At 38.8% G+C, this 20,711-nt stretch overlaps 1 protein-coding gene across 15 annotated transcripts in view; it reads right to left on the reverse strand.

The window, feature by feature from the left end:
* Positions 1-20,711, reverse strand: part of MLIP (muscular LMNA interacting protein) — a 111,072-nt gene that overhangs the window by 31,870 nt on the left and 58,491 nt on the right. For 4 of the 15 annotated variants that reach the window (XM_082300625.1, XM_082300629.1, XM_082300626.1 and 1 more), the window contains 6 exons: positions 12,815-12,880; positions 12,653-12,736; positions 12,456-12,557; positions 10,735-10,779; positions 8,215-8,259; positions 2,319-2,444 (listed from right to left, as the gene is read on the reverse strand). In XM_082300625.1, coding sequence (XP_082156751.1) covers positions 2,319-2,444; positions 8,215-8,259; positions 10,735-10,779; positions 12,456-12,557; positions 12,653-12,736; positions 12,815-12,880 — 468 coding nt within the window. The other 11 variants (XM_082300619.1, XM_082300632.1, XM_082300627.1 and 8 more) reach the window with 10 other exon arrangements.

The raw sequence follows: 20,711 nt of genomic DNA on the forward strand, positions 1-20,711 counted from the left end.
TTAAAGACAGCCAGTGCAATTTTCAAGCTGTTATCTTGGCACCAAGCCCAGTTCCACAGTCAGTGCTGCAACCCTCCTACAGGCACTAAAACCCCTCAGGAAAGTTTCACAGATGCTGCAAGATTGTGAACATCCTCACTTGGGCATCCAAGTCTCTCCACCCACAGGGGATATAATATCAGCACAATGAAACTACTCTGGGAGGCAGAAGCTGAAATTAAGAGCATATGCTGTCTTGTTCAGCACTTTAGTGTTTTCCCTAGATCCAGATAATATTGTACTTTTAATTGTTCTATGGGACCACCACTAGAATCATACAGCCATTTCTCCCACAAACAAAATCAGTTTCTGTTAAGTGAATCCATCTGAATAAAAGTCACTACTTTTTTCAGAACAAAGATGTCTTAACAGAGATCTTCTAAATTAATAAGTATTTTACAGCAACTTGTAATATTACTTAGCTTAGGACAAAAATACCAATTTATCAGTCCTATAAGGCATATGACATAATTCTTTTAAATAAAGGAAGCAAAACTAAACCTATTAATTGGGAAATTAACTTTTCCATCTATTAAAGACAGTGCAGTATTTTTTTTTGTTCATTTTAATGTGTAGCTTTTATATAAAATAATTTTGCTTTCTGTTGTAACAACAACATGGACTTATGCTGTCAGTATATCAGTAATATGTGCCACAAGTAATTCATAAAGTGTAAGTTGATTGGTTTCCACAGTTAGCTTCAAATGTCATAATGCTTCCAGCTCTGGCAATAACCCCAGGTTTGTCTTTGCCTGAAAAGATGAAGTTTGGTGATTACAGAATTCTTTCATCAGTAAAACTATAGCCAGCATAATCAGTGTCCAGCTCTGATGAAAGGAAGGTCTGAGCTGCCCCTGCCTTTGCAGGAAGGCTCTGCCGAGATGGCCTAGGGCAGAAGCTCTCTGGGAACAGCTCCAGATAACTCTCCAGCTATTTCATCCCAGGCAAATGGCAGCACAGTACCTTGGCATCAGAAGGTTTTCAGTAAGTTAAAGCATGAATAACTCACTATCAACTCACTTGTAGGCACCGAACTCAAATATTCACTGTTAACCTCAAAAGTTCAAAGTCAAACTGTAAATCACTGTTTTTATTCATTTTTTCTTATATTTTATATCAACTCTACATTCTATAGAAACCTTCTGATGGTACGCATACATGTTGCTGGAACCCATTCCTACCACAATTATTTTCCTCTGCACTGCTGCAGTACTCTTGAGAAATTCTTAGATTTTTCTATATCAAGTCACAGCTATGGAGAGGAAGGGAAAGAGCTAAAATTAAAATCTTAATTAAATTCTGTTTTAAAAGGAAGAAGAGAGGGCTGCCATTGCTAAAATCTCTAATGTGACTAGAGAGGCATAGGAGTAAGAGAAATTCAATTAGTAAGGTATTTTATTCACATCGTGTCTAACAAGAGGACTATTGGCTTCATCTTACTTCCCTCCAGATGGAAGATTCAGAACACACTGGATAGGTTAATCACAAACTCCTACAGGGAACATTCAGATTATGTATCATATTTAGGGTTTATTTCCCAATATTGCACACAAACACAAATGCATGAGAAAAGGCTGTCACAGCCATTTCTCTGGATTTGCTCTGAGATAATGCCTCAAACATATCAGCAAAGTTCAAGACGTGTTTTTGCAAAGTGATCCTATGGCTTCATGCAGAAGGCTGTGGGAGAAGACAGCACCTTTGCTGCCCCACGGGCTACCCATTAATGCTCATCACATGTGGTAGAACTGTACCCACAATCTGTGGAGGGACACGGGCCTGGGAGAGGTATGGACCTGGGGGAACTATGCACTGGAAGTGACACAGAAACACCCTGGAGCTCCTCTGCAGTCTCCCTTGGAGAGGAAGGTGTGAACCTTGCCCAGTCATTGCTGTCGTTTCTTTTCAGAGAGGATTCAGGTCTGGGTGCCAGATGAAGGAAGCACTTTCTAGTGGATCTGATCTAGACATCTCTTTGACAGGGAAGCACAGGATTTCAACCCACTCTTTTACAATGTTTCTTACAGACGTCATAAAAAGGTCCTCTCCTCAGCATACAGGTTGCAGCATGCATCACCAGAAAAAAATGGCCCTGTAGAAAGCCCAGCTGCCAAACTCAGCTTGAAGACTTTCCTTTAGGAGCTGGGTGCCCCTTGGGGAATCATCCAACTTTGCAAAAAAATGAAGGGACCAGGACAAAATAAGGATCTATGTTTATTCCTTCACCTTTAAGGAAACTAGCAGAGGCTACAAAATCCTTCAGAGTGAGAGCTACTCACCTGCTCAGTATTTTGATCACTGATTTCTTCAAGGTACTTTTTAAAAGGATTAGGTTGATAGGGCTCCTCCTTTTGCTGTGCACTCTTTCCTTTTGCCTGCGCAGGACGAATGACACCAGGTTTTGTCTTGACCCATAGCACATCCAAGAGAAAAGAGATGGAAGAAGAATAACATAAAATACTTTACAATTTACAAACTATTTGTTAGACATGTCAATGCCAGTGGGGAGGTACTGACTATATTTTTAAAAATTTTATTAATTACATATTTCACCCCCAAAATTATTCACCAAAATTATTATGCTGCCTGGGATACTTCTAATACAGATTGTAGACAAAAGTGACAAGATCTGCTTTTAGACACAGAACTTCTTCATTGGCATGTGTTTATTACTGACAAAAAATAGGTACTGAGCTATCAGACCATGGTTTGTGGGTTTTGATGGCTGATTTTTTTCTGCCTGTTCAGCTGCAGCTTGATAAGTTCAAGTCACACTTGATGCACAGCCACGCATCTGCTGTCACACTGGGGTCCTCAAAAGAGCAACAGTGAAACAAGGAAGGACAACCTGTGATGCTGTTAGCTTATACTCAGGCAGAAGCATGTTAGGAAAAACCTTTCTGGGGAATAATACCAGTGATTGTATGCTGGATTTTATAGAGTCATGGAGTCACTGAATCAAACAGGTTGGAAAAGACCCTTACAATCATTGAGTCCAACCATAAAACTAATACTGCCAAGTTCACAACTAAACCATGTACCTGAGCACTCCATCTGCACCACACTTTAAAGGTATCTTTTAAATATCTGCAGTATATTATGTCCAATGAGTGGAAATTTTAAGACAGAGTACCAAAAGTGGAGACATACTATTGATTTCAGGTACTGTAAATGATACAAATGTAGAATAGAATTGTTTAGATTGGAAGAGGCCTCTAAGAGTCCCACCAATAAATTGTATCGCTAAGAGCCACAGCTACACATCTTTTAAATATCCCCATGGACGGTGATTCAACAACTTCCCTGGGCAGCCTGAAGAAATTTTTCTTAATGTTCAGTATAAACTTTCCCTGACAAACTTGAGGCCATTTCATCTTGTCCTATCACTACCTCACTACAGCCTCCTTTCAGGCAGTTGTAGAGAGTGATAAGGTCCCCCCGACCTTCCTTATCTCCTGGCTAAATAACCCCAGCTCCCTTAGCCCCTCCTCACAGGACTTGCTCCAGACCCTTCCCCAGCTCCATTGACTTTCTTTGGACTCACTCCAGTCCCTCAATGTCTTTCATGTAGTGAGTGGCCCACAAATGGAATTAGGATTTGAGGTGACACAGGATTTCCACTGGCGTCACCAGTGCCGAGCACAGGACAATCACTGCCCTGGGCCTGCTGGCCCCCTGATACAGGCCACGATGCCATGGGCCTTCCTGGCTACCTGGGCACATGCTGGCTCATGTTCAGCTGCTGTTGAACATGAGCCAGCACTCCCAGGGCTTTTCCCACCAGGCAGCTTTCCAGCCACTCTGCCCCCAGCCTGTAGCACTGCCTGGGGTTGTTGTGACCCAAGTGCAGGACCCGGCACTTGACTTTGTTGAACCTCATACAGTTGGCCTCAGCCCATTGGTCCAGCCTGTGCAGATCCCTCTGCAGAGCCTTCCTACCCAGAAGATCAACACTCAACTTGCAAACTGGCTGAGGGTATATTAAATCCACTCATACAGATCATCAGTAAAGATACTAAGCAGAACAGGCTTCAATACTGAACCTTGGGGAAAACCCTTTGTGACTGGCCACCAGCCAGATTTAACTCCTTTCACCACTCTCTGAGCCTGGCCATCCAGCCAGTTTTTCACTCCAGCTCCCTCTGAGGTTCCCCCAGCTTGGGAAGCCCCTCTGTGCAAGCCACTGGAGCATTCCACTGCCAATCATGCCAGCACCAGAGCCATTCACCTCAGTGACAGAGTGACAGTATCTTCAAGTGTTCAGTTGGAAAAGTACAATTTGAGAGAATCTGATCAGCATGGATACGTGATACCCATCATTTCAGACAAATTGGATTATTTGACCAAGAAAAAATTCCTTGGTTAGCAAGCAGTCAACCAAAAAATTTGACTATTAACTTCGCAATTTAGTATATCTGTGATTTTTTTTGAATTCTTACAGTAAAATCTGACAAGATGGATTGTGGCCTAAACTCTAAATGGAGGCTAAGGGATAATTTTAAAATAGACTTGTTCAGTGAGCCAAAAAAAAGGAAGAAAAAGTACACTTTCTCACTGGAATTTTAGTAGCCAAGTGTTCAAAGGTCTGTGATTGAATTTAAACTTTTAAATGAGTCAGTTGTATTCTTCTCTGTTACGACTAAGCCACAGAAAATGAATGGTGTCTGTCACAACTTATATAGGTAACAACAGGACTGCTGCTGAGCTCCTTCTGTGATTGCAGCACAGAGGGGAAGCTTGCCCAGCTGGGACTGAGGAATAGGTTTTGTCACAGCTCCCCATCACAGTATCCAGCTGGGTATAAAAATGCAGAGAAGAGACTTGATTCACTATTAGATTATTTATAAAATAAATATGTATACTTAATAACATCATGCTGTCTATTTATAAGAGCAATACACTTCAGGAGTCAGTCTGGAAAATAAAGAGGCTTATTATGAAAGTAAGCTTAAAATGATGCAGCTAAGATGGCTGGATGTAGCATGTAAACTGAGTCATGGATCACCTTAAAACAAGATCTGCAGGCATCCAGAAAAGACAAGGCAAGAGAGGTCTCCATTGGAGGGGAGGGTGCAGAGGGTGTTTTGTGCTCTGCTTCTGCCCTGGGAAAGGACAGAGCAGAGCCCGGGGTCTGAGGTGAAGGCAGCAGAGGCAGGCAGGAGCATAACACACCTGGGAAGAGCAAGGCCCAGGGAGTAAAATATCTTCCCTTAGACTTGTGTTTTATCCTCTCCCTCCTCTCCACAGATTGGGGCCCTTTCATTTGTCTCATCAAATAAGAAAAATATTCAACTGAAAGCAAAACATCAGCTGTGAAGGGATACTAATTGTTTTTAAAGAGTAGTAACTGTCAAGCTGCATAAAAAATGTTTTCATTACAAAGATCAACTTTCTGAAAGATGCAGTGCTCATTTAATGAATTTATATTTCATTAATATATCTTTGTAGGACTCACCAAAAAATACTTATTTTTCTATCAAAATTTCTGAAAAGCATCCCTACAATATCTGGCTTTCAACAGAAAGGTAAATATAAATCTAAAAACAAAGGTGCAGTTGTTATCAAGTCATCATTATGCAGAAGAAGGACCTGTGGCCTTCTAGAACTCCTCCACGCCATGTAACCATGCAATTAAAAGCCCATTGTGGTACCTGAAATCATCAAGGATAAGCTATTCTCCTTTTGTAAGAAACCTCTTCCAAAAGCATGCTGTAGAAATGCTTTTAAGGAAGCATTTTCTAAACGACATCGTGTATTCAAGTGCTGACTGAGTCATATGTTTATGACTGACTCTGCTACCAGAGTGAGAGATATCAGCCAGCTACCAGAATTCTAAACACTTTATTAGCACTCTGACAAGCAATATAAAGTCTTTGATCCAAAACTAAGATCCTGAACTCTTTCTTTGATGGCAGATGTCACAGCTGACATGCTGAGAAACAATCTACAACTAAGTTTTGCCGAGGAAACTGTTGGGCTTCCTACAACAACATCAAAAAATGGTAAAGGCTGTTATGGTAGCACTGGGCTGCCATTGCATGGGTACAGAACTTTCAGCAAATTACACGGGGCCAAGGCACAAGTTCCAAAGCTGACCCATAGTCAATGATACTGGCCCAGTGCCAGGGTATTCTCTGGCATGGTTTTGGCCCAGGTCAGCAAGTGCACAATTAGAAATAAGCCAGAGTGCCTCCCCATAGGCAGTACGGACATGGCCACCCTCCTTCAGGAACAGAAGGTATTTCACATGAAAATGAGCCTTGCATGGTATCTGTCCGAAGACTAAACGTCGGCAGATGTATGGGCATGTTCACCTCTACTTTTCTCCCCTGTTATTATAACACTGGTTGCCCCTGAGATCTTGCTGAAACTGGTGGGTCAGGTCCCAGTTGCAACCCCATTCCATCAGTGACAGAACAAGAAGGATTTGCTTGAAACTGAAAGAGGGTAGGTTTAGATTAGATATTAGGAAGAAATTATTTACTGTGAGAGTGGTGAGGCACTGGAACAGGTTACCCAGAGAAGTTGTGGATGCCCCAACCCTGGTCAGGTTGGATGGAGCTCTGAGCAATGTGGTCTAGTGAAAGCATCCCTGTCCACAGCCGCGGAGCTGGAACTAGTCACAAACAGAGTTCCTCAGAGATCTGCTTGGGAATCTGGGCTTTGAATTATGGATGCAGATCAGCTAGAAAAGAGTGTCTGGCAAGGTGACAAAGTTTGCTGGTAATACTGATTAGGGGAGTAAAAACAAAGTATCAGTGCAAAGAGTTACCAACAGATCTTACAATACTGAGTGAATGAATGATAAAAGGCAGGTGAAACACAACTGAATTCAGCATTGATACATTTCACAGCAAAAAATTAAACTACATCCTAAATTTGTTCATGCTCATGCACCAATGAACTAATTAGCTGAGAAAACAGCTCTCACTACTCAGGAAATATATCTTGGCTTTATTGTGTACAGTTCTGTGCAAACATTGGCTTGCTGCTCAATACATGTCAGAAGAACTAAATAAAGTACTATAAGTGGTTAAGAAAGGAATAGAAATAGCAATAAAGGACCTTATCACACCCTCGTGTAAATTGGAAGTTCTGTATTCAGAGCTATACAAGAGCAGTTTATGGTTTTAGTCTCCCAATCACAGAAACAAAAACCTGAAAAAGATAAAGAAAAGGGCAAGAAGGATCAACAGTGATATGGGACAGTATCCATACTTTTCAAAGAGTGACCATGGAATTTTCAATTTTCTACAAGAAACAGAGATGACTGGTAGTGTATTCTTCTTAATACCTAGAAAATAACTGATGTTACTTATAAAGTGAAAAAAGAAATATTAATTGCTGTTTCAGTACAAGAACTGAGGTCAAGTCATAGGTTTAAAACAAAGAAATAAAGTACTATTTTGCACAATGCATAATTACAAAGTAAAGCCTATGGATAGAGGATGTTATAAAGACCAAAATATAACAATATTCAAAAAGTAACTGGAAAAAATCATGAAAGAAGACACAGTCAGATTGCTAGGCAGAAGAAATTGATTGAGGAAGTCCCTAAGATTCCATTAGTTGAAAAACAAGGGGAAAAATTCTCATCCACATCTCTTTTCTTCCCTAAGCATTCATTAGTGGTCACTGTCGCTTGGGCAGGTTTCATGATTTCTCTTCTGACTCTCCTTCAGAAAGTTTGGCTCCAACAAGATGAAATTGTGATCAGAGCTAAAATGAACGTCTGATACATAATCTCACTTTCTGACTTGACCTTACCCTTGCTTTTCGCTAGTTAAAGCAGCTTTGATGTAAAACAGTGTAAGAAGAAAATAGATGCTAGAGTCTTCTTGCATTCAAACAAAACTGAAGAAGTGGAATATTGAAAGATTCCAAGAACCAGCAGCAGACTCTACTGCTGTCATACACCTCAAGATTCAGCATGACTTTGTAGTTTGGCATTTGGCCCACAGGTTTACAAGTAGCGTCAGGATTTATAGTTTCTTAAACAGGTGTGCATTCAGCACAGAAAGAAAAGCAATACAGCTCTGTAGAAGCAATTCAGCTTTGTAAAAAGATATTGACAGCAGTTTTTTTCAAAGGACTAAGAAAGCAAATAATACTTAATAAAATTTTGTGCTTGTGCAAATTTTGAAAAGCAGTGTATCACAGCTGTGCTATACATACCAGCTGACTCTCAGTTACTATAGGCACCGACTTGTAAAGGTTGGCCTGCAAAAAAGATTAATACATACAGTATCATACGCAGTATCTTTGTGATTATAATGATGACAGAAAAAAATACAGGTACAGCCCTAGGCTTAGCTTAGTTACAGAAGCTTTTCCCACAGATGCAGCGATATGACAAAATATAAAACATTCTCATTTCCAGTTTATTTCTAGATATAATCAAATACCTGTTAAGATTTTAGGGATTCTTTTTTCCAAGTGCAACAAAATTTCCCTTTTTCATCTTGATCTAATATTGAAATTTAAATCTTATTATCCTGAGCCTGCCATTGGCTGTTAATTTGCAGCATCAATGTTATTAACACTATGAATAGTACTGGGTTGACTACCTTCTCAATCTTTTCTAACTTTACAGTAGGAGAACCAGAACAATCCTACTTAAGCATACATGTCAGTAATATGGACATCCATTTTTCCAGTTAATCATGAGAAATTCCTATCTAGAGAATCATTATATTATTATTAAAAATCACTGGTATCATCCCTAAAGCCAAGAGAGATGCATTATTATTCAATGATGAATGGGATCATATCAAAGATCATACCATTTTAAAAGTTGTTGAATTATAACTGTAGTACTTAGCTGTCAGCAGGTGTACACTGAAGTTAGTTTTCATATTTTTATACACTCCCTTGCTACTTGAACAATCACATCCTTAAAAGGTTCTGAAGTGCATGAGAAGATAAAAGATAGCTGAGGCCAAGGCAAATCTGTAACATTTTCATTGTTAAATGGCAAGCTATCCCAACACACTTGTACAATCTACTACTCATTGTAACCTACTGGAGTAATTAGCAATATTTCCATGTGTGCATATATATATCTTTATATGTGGTAATTATAAATAACACTTTAGCATTACTCATAAACAAATTTAAGCTCCTCTTTTAACCAAAAATGCCCTCAAAGCAACATTTTGACAAGCATCCCAATATTAGATATCATAAATACAAAAAGAAGACAAGTCTATGGGAAACCACTTCTGTGTGCCCTTTTCCTAAGGGTCAGAGGACAAACCACCTCCTGGATTATTGACTGGCGTGGAAATAGCCTTTTTATCTCCTACTAAGGAAGAAGAGCAAAAGAGGGGGAAAGAGCTGTGATGCACCTATGCTGTTATAGACACCTGTTACATCCCTCAGGAGACTGCTGCAGAGTACAGCAATGGCAGAGCACAGGAGAGCCTGGACCCGTCAAGCTCAGGCACCACAGCCCAGCCTGGAGACCCCAGTCTGTCTCCTGACACTCAAAAACTTCAACACACTTGCAGAATTTATAGGAAAGATTAGCCTACCAATAATCCTCTGTGTTATTCCCAAACACATTTTTAAATATTGATTTGTTCATTCGTCTAGAAAGTTCTGGTGGAGACTGAAAAAGAAGTGTTTGTAAGGGTGATTTTCCACACCAGCAAAGAGAAACTGGTTGTATCCCTAGGCACCCCTAAGCTGGATGCCTGAATTTATGGTAAATATTGGCTCCAGTTTTGGGAGCTGGAGATCTGCATTGGAGTGTTATTTAATACACTCTGTTCTCAAAGACTACCTCTGAAGTACACTCTTTTATTTCATTAAAAAGCTCTCTTCTGATATTCTTCCTAATTAGTCTGAGCCAGCACAATCTGCCAAGCAAAAAAATCACAGTATGCAATAAAATATGCATACTGCCACACTCAGAAAGCAAAATTGAATTGATCAGTCAAGCATTGTGCTGGCATAAAACTGGGAGACCTCTATTGCTTTGCCAGCACTGCTTTGATTTGAGGTTCAATAGAAATGCTGAATGATGAATAGTAAGCTGAGATTTCTCACCACATGACTAGATGAGTTTGCAAGTAAAATGTGGAACCTGCAGTAACTGTGTATGCTAGAGAGAATTAAAATGTTCATTGAGTTTAATGTCTGAATAATTGGACAAATGACTCAATATAGATATATTCATCATATGTTGGAATGTGTGTGTACGTGACAGAACAGCTTCTATTCATCTAAACTGTGGGTTTTCAGCCAGCTCTGTACCTTGGAAAGAAAAGTTTGGATCAACCCCAAACTCTGAAGGATAAGAAAGAACTAAAGTACTTCTACCAAAGCAAGTCCCCTACAATGCACCCTTCAGGACCTATAACAAACAGTCTGTTTACCAAACAGCTGAACTCTTGCCCCAGGCCTGAAGGAAACAACAACAAAGTATGTGAGGAAATTAATTTTAATATCATATTCATACAGGTAAAATTTTCAACAGACACAGCAGTGAAGAGACTCCAGCTATGATGGATTTACTACAGGGAAGACACCTCAATTCTCAAATGCCAGCACCGTTATACACGTGCTTGTCTGTGTTAGTCAACACCTGGTATCACAAGTAGATGCTTGTTCAGACTCACCCAGTATCATTTAGGAGCAGACAAAGTAAGCATTTCTGCATACAAAATATAGAGCAATTGTAAAAGTACTTACATATCTGGTTTCACGCCCAGCTGCTCTCTGCAGTGCTGTTGACATCTTGTAAGAAAAAAAAAATAGATGTATGATTAATATATTGTGTTACTCTGAACAGTAATCCTAAGAGATTTTCAACATTCTGAGAATTTATTAATTGCTCAAATTCAGGAAAACTTAAGTTTTCCAGAAAGATTCACACCATACATGAGACTAAGGCATATTTAAGTTTTGTTTGTATATTTCCTGTTGAAAATGCTACTTAATTTTACTGCTCAAAAATATTGATCCTGCTTTATTGAGGACGGCATTTAATATGAGAACTCTCATAACAAAATGCTTATTATTAGATAGCCATAGGTATCATTGCCCCATGAAATTTAAGTTACATTTGCTCACAAAATACCCTAAAATATTACCTCTCTGTGCTCTCATTTGCAAGAACTTTTTTTAATTTGACTAATCCATAATAATTCTATGGCAGTTACTTATCAGCTCTTTTTTTCTTTCATGTCTATGACCTTTGTTTACCCTGTTAAGCACTTTTTGACCTCATTCTGAGATCTTCACCACTTTTAGCTTGGTCCCTAAGCTACATCCTGTTAAGCCCACCTTTTGCCCCCCTTTGTTTGATATCATGACTGCTTAAAGATGCCTTCCATTCTCAATTGCCCAAGGAAGTGGTTGTTGGATACTATAATTCAGATTAGTAGCAGCATTTTAACCACTTCAGATTCTTCAGGCATTAGAAAACACTCTCAATAACAGTGTCTGCCCATCCTTCAGCTGCTATCACATTTCTGTCTTTCAGACTCTAGGAGTCTAATTCACTGCTGCATGCTGATTGACAGAAGTAATTTCAATTTCAAAAATGAAAATTAAATTTGAATTGTATATTCAATATAGCCACTCAGAAATGCTGCACCGGTGCCCTATTCTTGCATGGTGGACTGGACATTCAGTGTGATATTTTGAATGAATCAACTTTTTGATGTGTTCATCTGCCAGAAATTCCTTTCCTCCCACTTTTAGTTGGGTATCCTCAATTTTCACTTTCTGATAGCTACCACGAGCAACTTAAATTTACCTGGAGCAAACTGAATACAGGACCTTCTTCCCTTGGTTAGCCATCCTTCTGAACTCAGAAGGCACATCAGTATAACTTAATGAAAACAGAAGTTTAGAAATAGAGAATTAACCCTGCCTCTCACTACCTATTTTGTAGTTATCCAGGAGAAAGAGATGTTGCAGACATCCTCCTTCTGGGAGTGGTGAGACTTAAAATGAAACCAGAACCTCAGAGCAAGTCCAATTGTTAATTTAATACTGCCATTATTTGAAAATAAATAATGATCTTGAAAAAAACCCGATGTTCTGAAAGATGCTTCCAGCCACTGAAGCTAGAAACATTGGTTGCTTTGTAGTAAGGACATATGGATGGAATGAAATCTGGGAGAAGGCCAGAGACCCTGCCATAAGGCAGACAAGGTATGAGATTTTTAGCCTCTGAAGCCTTAATAAACTGTTTCTCTTTCATAATATATCTCCTTCTGACTTCAGGAAAGCATCCTGCAGCAAAGACTGCATTGACTCCAGGGCTACAGTTCTGTCCTTCCATGCTTTTTTAACTGCTAAACACTTCTGATGTTGCATTTCTCAGCTGCAGCTTTGTGTTGCCATTGGTTTTACTATAGCAACAGCCTCTACTGCCTACTGATTTTGCCTGCCTTGATATCTACCTGAAAAGAGCCCTTGCTGTGGAGGTGGGCTTCTTCATTTACCTTGCCAACATCTGACTCCGTGCTCATCTGCAGAAAACTTGGAGAAGACTCACACCGGCGCTGGAAAATTATTTTCAACAGAAAATGGACATATTAATGACAAGAGATATAATGGAAAGAAGATAATAAGTCCATTCCATGTACTGATGGGATACCATAGTCAATGGGTCCTGCAGGACTTGATCAATGACAGCACACAGCTCTTCTGTCTGTTGTCTGAGCTGGGCAGGGGAGCACATCTGAAAAGGATGGATCACTCAGTTAACCTTTGCTTTTTGCTTTCAAGTATAGACCTGAAAGATAAATAACATCACTACCTCTGAATGAGTGTCCAAAGCAGCTCCTTCAGTCACACCAGCAGGCTTGGTTGGCTCTTCTAATGCCTGCAATTCAAGAGGTATTGGTGTGATACCAAGCTGAAAATTTTAAAAACCAAGCAAACGTGCTCTTTTTGCAACACTGTTTCCAAAGGTGGCACTTCCTCTTTCACCATGGAAATATGGAAAAAAAAAAAGAAGTTACAGGCCTAGTGATGTTCTACAGGTTACCAACACCTGATTCAGAATGTAGATATGGGTTTACAGAGAAGAGAGTATTCAAGCAGGGTGAATCATCTCTACTTTTGAAGGTCAGAAGCTACCAGTTCAAATTGTCTTCTCCTTCAACAATGCCCCCTCCTTCACAGTAAATGTGACACAGTGAGTGTGCACTCTGCTGCCTGCCATTGGAGATCCACCAGCTGTGAGCAGGTGGACAAGGCAGGGACCCAAACACACAGGAGGCCCTTTCTTTTCCCTCAGTAGATGTTTTCTGTAAAAATTGTCTCCTGTTTGAAGGGGATGGTGATTTCAACTTGCAACAAAAATAGTTTGGGTTTTAGCCTGAAATCAGAAATGTACAAAGCAAATTATGCTCTATACTCTATTTGTGATCTCACACTAAGCAGATATGCAATCTCTCCAAAACAAAACACAAGCTTCTTGTGCTTGGCTATACAGCTCACTTTTCTATGCCAGTACTTGGAGCAGGTTTGAGAACAGTGGAAATCAGTTTGTTGATCCCTTCACTTTATAAGGGTCACAAAACACTCTCAAAATCCAAAATCCACTGCTCTGTTCCCTTTTCATCTTTGTCCAGCATCTGTGAAGCACATTCTCCCTGCCATCATCCATTTTTGCTTTGAAGTGATTTTCAAATAGATACCGTGCTGAGACCAAAAATTACTCTGGAAGCCTGCTGATGTGTCTGCTGAAGTTGGACTACAGGGAACGAAACTGCAGGGTTTGTGGAGGTTTTTTTTGTTTAACACATTATGGTTTTGTAAGGTTTCATTTTGTCAATTTTGTTTATTTTTAAAGTATAAGAGAAAAAAAGAGCATTCCAGTAAAGCCCTTTCTTCATGCATGTGAGATTCTGCAGGAATGGACTGGTCCCAGTGAGGTGGGTATGAGGGCTGCCAAATACAGGAGACTATGTGCAGCTGTGAGGGAAATGTCAGAATCTTTAAAAAATAAAAAAGAAAATAAGCATACTTATTTCTGAGTTTTACTTTGCTGAGTACATTTGATTTCTTTCCTTGTCCAGCTACTTGCAGCATATTTCTATGTACACCTAAGTGAAAAGTTAATGACAATTTACTTTTAATATTATTCTAATACCATCCACAAATGATCTTGCACAAAAGCACATTTATGGAACACCATGCCTTCTACTAAAATTAAAAGTAGTTGCTTTCCAAACATTTCTTCCTTTCTCTCCATCTCTCGACAAATGTGTTGGCCTTAGAGTAGTTGTAGTTCAAAAGGTAAAAAGTAAAAGTGATTCACTTTAATATACAGAAATTAATGTAATCTTATCCCAAGACACCATGAAAAGACAAATAGCCTTCTCATCTCTGCAGTCTCATCATTGTTACCCAGCTAGAGTTTCAAAAAGACAAACAGTCCTGTCGAAGAGGAGGGCTCAGCTAAGGAGAGCTCAGCACTGCACTCAAGTACAGTGGCCCTGGTTCAACTTCAGGCAATATTACATCCTTCTGGTAAACTTAAAATGAAGCAATAAAATTAAGTAGAGTGTAATTTCAGTAGCTATTAGGGTTGGGATTGACAAAGCAGCCTGTTGTAGAGGGATGATGAGTTTGAATCTGAGTTAGGAAAAAAGAAAACTTTTAATCAGTCATGGGTTTGGAATGGGGAAATATGTCAGCTTCTCAAAATCCCCAAGAAACCAGTAAGATATTAAACCTAACAAAGGAATTGTTAAGAAAAAACTACGTTTCTGTTTCATATTCACTTCACCAGAATAGTGGGTGAATGCAATCAAGGGTAAGAAACAACTAGTCTGAAGATTTGGGGAAATCTTTCTACAGGAATTACAGCTGCATCCAAAGGTGTCTGTTCAGAGCCAAGACTGTCTAATTTAAGAATTCATCAGTTTCAGTAGAAACTGAGTTCCCAAATATCTTTCCATTTGGGAGCCTTCAGTGACTAAGGAATTCAGGTGAGCACAGCACCTGAGGTCTGCGTCCTCCACAGTCCTTCTGAGATCCAACCATCACGCAGGAGCCACACTAGAAAAAGCTGCTGTGTTCTCCCTTTCTGTACCTTTGGGAAGAGAAAATTTTAATTTTCAAACCAATTAATCTAATTTTATTCACTCTTTCACCTCTTTAATTCGTCTTTTTTTCTTTCTTTTTTCTTTCCCTTATTTTTCATTTTATCTTATTTGAACAGCTGAGTCCTCCAAAGAAAGAGAAGAAACAGGAAACTATACTTTCTATAACTATCCCTATCACCTCTACAGAGATAAATGGTTCTGTTTAACCTGTTGTTAGCTTTTCAAAACACGTCTCAATTATTTTTTTCAACATGCCTTCTTTTTTATTTTCGCTTTTCCACATAGAAAGAAATTGAGATAAAAATGTACAACTACTTTTTTTCAAAATTACTGGTGTTATCATGCAAAAATATTATGATTAATTTAAAACAGTAGTGCTATCTACATGCTGCTGATTAGAACTATCAACAGTATTCAAGATTCTCTTCCTGGGCTGATGGTCTAACAAATCAGAAGTGGAACATTCTTATTTAGACATTCAAATTTTTGATTATATATGAAACAACAGTGGTACCAAAATTTAAAAGAAGATTGTAGTTTAGATAATGAAAATGTAAAGCAATTTATATGAAATAACCATGTGGTGAATCACTAATTTTTTTGCCATGCAAAGGGCAACTTTGAGGGTGTGATGCATTTGTGCCATTGACATCATTGATGACTACAACCCTTCCCTCCTCTTTCTTCCTTTTTGAGTGCTAAAACTTTATCAGAGCTGAAAGGATACTGGTAAATGATCCAAACACAATCTCCAGTATTTTGTTAGAAGACTGAAATGTCGTGGTTACATATAGGAAATATAGAACATTAATTCATCCACCAATAGACCACATCAACAGAAAAAGAAAAAAATAATTTTGTGACCTAGACCTGACATAGCTTTCCTCTTCCTGTATTGTGAAAACCCTGGACTGAGCATATTTTTCCCATCACTATCTTTTCCTAAGCCCTCAGCACATGCAAAAAAAATCCCACTGTGTAATGAAACTTCACGTACCATTAATTCCTTTAACTTATTTCTTGAAGATTCTGGGGGATTATACTGAAAATTTTAATGAAATTATACTGACTACTTTCTGTCTTATGAAATAATTAATACTGAAAACTGCAAGGGCCATGAAAACTGAGGGCGCTCATAGGCTGCTCCCACATTGGCACATTTGATTATTATTACAGACAAAGTAGATCTTTCATTTATTCCTACAACTGCACATATTATTGCCTTTCTTTCTTACCATGAGGTATTTATCTCTAGCCTTGAGAAACACTTTGGTGTGAACACATAATGTGGATGCAAGAAATTCACCTAGTAAGTGCACACCAGAATTATTTGGGGAAAATTAAAATCTATTTTTATCAACAAAGTCTTGTCAGAAATGCTTTCCAGGTGCAGAAAGTTCTGACATGCCTAATAGCCAATTGTCCAGCAGTCAGGTCAATCATCTGAGAGTGAGAAAAATTTGCTTCCAGGTTCCTGCTGTACGATTTCAAGGAGTGACCTGGATCTGCATTTGCCATGATCAGTTCCTATAGCAATGGATTTTTGATAATACAATAAGTAAGAGTTTCCTAAAGGCAAGAACTTAAAGCTGGGTTTTCAGTGTAGCTGAACACTGCCATATTTCCTCAGTTGCATTTCTTCCTTTTCAGTTAAAAAAAAAAAAAAAAAACAAACACAAAAACCAACCAAATCCAAAACCCAACATGCCTTCTTTTTCCTTCTGGATGCAGAGGAAAATACCTTTTTCTTTTTTTCTTTCCACAAGGAGAATATGCTGCATTGCCTATAGTCTGTTTTTGTAGGCAATGGGTTGCAATTACCAGGTCTTTGGAGTTTTCGAAGTGTAGCAAAACATGGAAAGACTGTTTCATTTTTTCTACATTTATTTAGAATTGAAATTATTGTTGTCTGCTTGTAATTACTTGATAAATGCAATCCAGATGAGTCGACATTTGCACCTCTTCCACCCATAGCCAGTCATGCCTAGTGTTATTCAGAAGACTTGGTCAGTGTGGGATAAGCCTCAGCTGTGAAGTCGGTGTGTTTCATGACACATTCCATCATGCTGGCTTGTAACACGTATGCCACACTTCATTCCCAGTTCAGGCTGAGGGAAGTCTGAGCACCAAGTCTGTACGCCCATGTTTCCTTCCCATCCAAATGATGCTCAGATAAGGGAAATTCACCCAATTAGCATGTAGAGCGCATGTGTAGCTGGACAAATACAACAAACCCAGATTTCCCTGCACAGACCTTGCTGTAGACCAAAGACTACTGAAGTGTTAAGAGAAGACTTTTTTGGTTTGTAAATCCAAGGCCTACAACAGTTTTTTGGGTTCCATCTCAAATTTTACGTAATCCTTAAGATGAAGTTGGATCTGTTTTAAGAGACTGTCAACTTTCTAGGCCCTGGAAAGAAAAAGGGAGCTCATAGGCTGCTTCTGCATTGGCGTATTTGGTTACTATTATAGACATACAAGGTCCTTTATCACTCTACAACTGCACAATTATTGCCTTTCTTTCTTAACATGAGGTATGCAACGTTATGAATTTTTCTGTAGCTCCTGGAAATAAACTCTTCATCTATCCATTTTGACTGAAAGACACAGTAGTAGATATTTGAGAAATACAACCTCTGAATAATAGAAACATTACTTTTTAAATAATACCCAGTTCAGAATGGAATTTTGAATTAGACTGTTATCACATCCATATAATTGTAGAACCTACACAAGAGTGAGTGTCTGCAGAAGGGTGACTCACTGTCTCAGCACTAATAAGGCCAGAAGGAATGACAGTGCTCACCTAGTCTGACTTCTTTAAACCACAGGACTACATGGAATTACTATATGAGGAGCCAGAAAAATGTCCTGTCTTGATTTTTCAATTTTTGTGATAAAGAGCCTATTTCAGTCTCCAGCAATTTTTTCTAATCGTTAATTATTTCTTTCTGTCAAATTTTTCCTTATGCCTGTATTAAACTTGCTCAGCTTCCTCTTCTAGCCTGTGGATCCTATCATCAGCTGGGCTGGAGACTTCAGTATCACAGTCAGTGGACCTGCCTCATAGCTCTGAATATGTGTGGCTGCTGACTGACCCTGATTATCATCAACTCATTATCAGCATTTCTGCCGTCCTTGCTCGGGCACTGTGGAGCTGTACCCTTGCTGATGAGGATATTGTCCTGCCATCCTTGCTGCCATCTCAGTTCCTGACACACCTTTCCTGTGGAGCAACCCCCTCTTGCTGCTCCCTGACAGAGCCTGACCGTGCTGAGGATAAGCCCCTTAAAAACAAGTTTTGGTCTTCTGGCTGTGAAGGAAGTTACAGCCCAACCTTCCAAGAGATATCCTGGATAGGCCTTTTTGTGAGCAGAGAACAGGTGATAGAAGAAACACCAGGTTCACACAAACTCAAACAGCTGGGAAGTTTGCCAGTGAGGAGATTTTATGAGATTAAGCCACTTCTGAGTTACTCAAAGTATACACATATATAGTCCATCAGCCTTTTCTTCTCTACGAATGGGCACATACTAGAACAACTGTCTTTGAGTAAGAGTACTGGAAGGTAAGAACATGTTCTAGAAAAAACATTAAGGTAATGGCAGCCTAATGGTTTCATAAGCAGGAGTGGAAAAATGCCAGTTTAAATGAAAGCATCTACACAAACATAAAAGAAAACTTGAGAAAGTTAGAGACCAGGAGACAATTTAGAGGGAGACAAATCATTGCACCTTACATGGCACATGAGTAGCGGTTTTCTGTCGTGGGATCTAATTAATACTACAGATGAATTGTTACTAAGATCACCCACAACACAATTCTGACTAATTTTATTTCTCATGACCACTTATATTAAGTAATATAATTACTCACACAGTGGGAAATAGCTGACTTCTGACAATGTGCATTTATAATTTAATCACATAGCAAAACACTTTTTTAGCACCTTAGGCTAAAAAATGTATCTTAAAAAATGTTGTATTTCTAATCACATAACCATTATTTTAATGTTAATAAAACATCACTTATGCAGTTAAAATCTTATCATCTTAAATCTCTCTCTTTTTAATTCTGTGCATAAAATGCTTTGCATAAAATGGGAACAACAACACAATTATTGTCATTGAGCTAGAATGTATCATGAATTCAACAATTCTGAGGAGAATACTTGGATATTAAGGCTTGCTACAACGGGCCCGAGTGTGCCATGTGACTACTTCATGCTTTCTCATAGGAGTCATACTCTAAACTCTTATCAGCTAACACAACGGGACTAGTTTAGGAGCACTACGATTAGCTGCTGCTGCAGATCAATAGGAGATTGTTATCCATAATTCTCAAGATGGGAGAAAGCATGTGCTCAGGCAAAGCTGAAACACACACTTAAAAAGTTAATTAGTCAAGAGTCTCTCCTGAAGGCAAATCCTATAGTGGAGAATTGATTTCTTATTAGTACTACATGACTACTTTCATTACTGAAAGATACACCAAGACTACGATTTTCAGTAAATCAATGAATAACCAAAAGTCTATTTAAACACAGATATCTCTTGAGTCGTTACTTTTCCTACAGATGCTGGCGTTAGATTGCACAATTCAGATTTATGAATTGGGCATAAGTAACATGCATGTTGTGAGTCAATGCCCCGGAGAGCACCAGCAAGATAAATAAAATCCATCAAAATAAATCCATTTTCTTATGAAAAAGTGCTATCAGACAGCTGACATAAACCCACTAGTTCACAGCAGGAGTGTGATCTTAGAGTGAATACCCTGCTCAGAGTCACCTACCTGGCTTGGGTTGCAGAGTGGTGCAGTCTCAGAGTGCACGAACAGTGCCTTTCAGGCGAAGTCAACTATGAAGTGGTACTTCAGGAGTCCACCAAATTCTTCCACCCGCTAACAGGCTTTCTGCTCAAACAAAACCCTCCCAAAATACATTCTGTAGGGGTGTAGAATCTCCTGCATTGGCTATTTTCCTTTACAGAGCCGTTTCTATTGCACCATATTGCAAGCTAAAGCAAACATAACCTTCATTAGTGCATTCAAGATTTAAGTAAGGGAAGGATCAGGTTTTATGCAAAGGTTTTTAAAAATCATTCAAGATTAAAAGAACATTGGAAAAGAAAGGAATGTCTCTTTTTTTCTGAAAAAGAATCTGATTTATAGTAGTTAATTGATAAATACTAGGTCACAATCAGTAATATTTCAAGGAGACAATTATCATCTTCAGATTTTGTACACAGTTAAGTTCGCCCTCTCCAATAACTTTAGGCTTTGTAAACTACTAGTGAAATAAACTGAGCTGTATATGTGAATAAATATTTAGATGTGTAGTCAGGAATGTTTAAAGAAATTAATCAAAGGCTAAGTTCCTCACCTAGGTCCTGAACAGAAAGCTTTTTCTGATAAAGCTACAAACTGGATGTAATCATGATTATGTCTTTAAACATGTAAGACACTTAGCTCATCAATCATCAGAGAAAATTTTTGTTAAACTTAGATATTCTTTTGAGCAAAACTAATTTTGGGGAAAATATTTAGGAAATATATATCCATGGGTATTTTGAACCCTTCATGCAAGGTTAAATTTTC

This window comes from Coloeus monedula (assembly GCF_965178545.1).
Source record: "Coloeus monedula genome assembly, chromosome: 2".
Classification (NCBI taxonomy): Eukaryota; Metazoa; Chordata; class Aves; order Passeriformes; family Corvidae; genus Coloeus; species Coloeus monedula.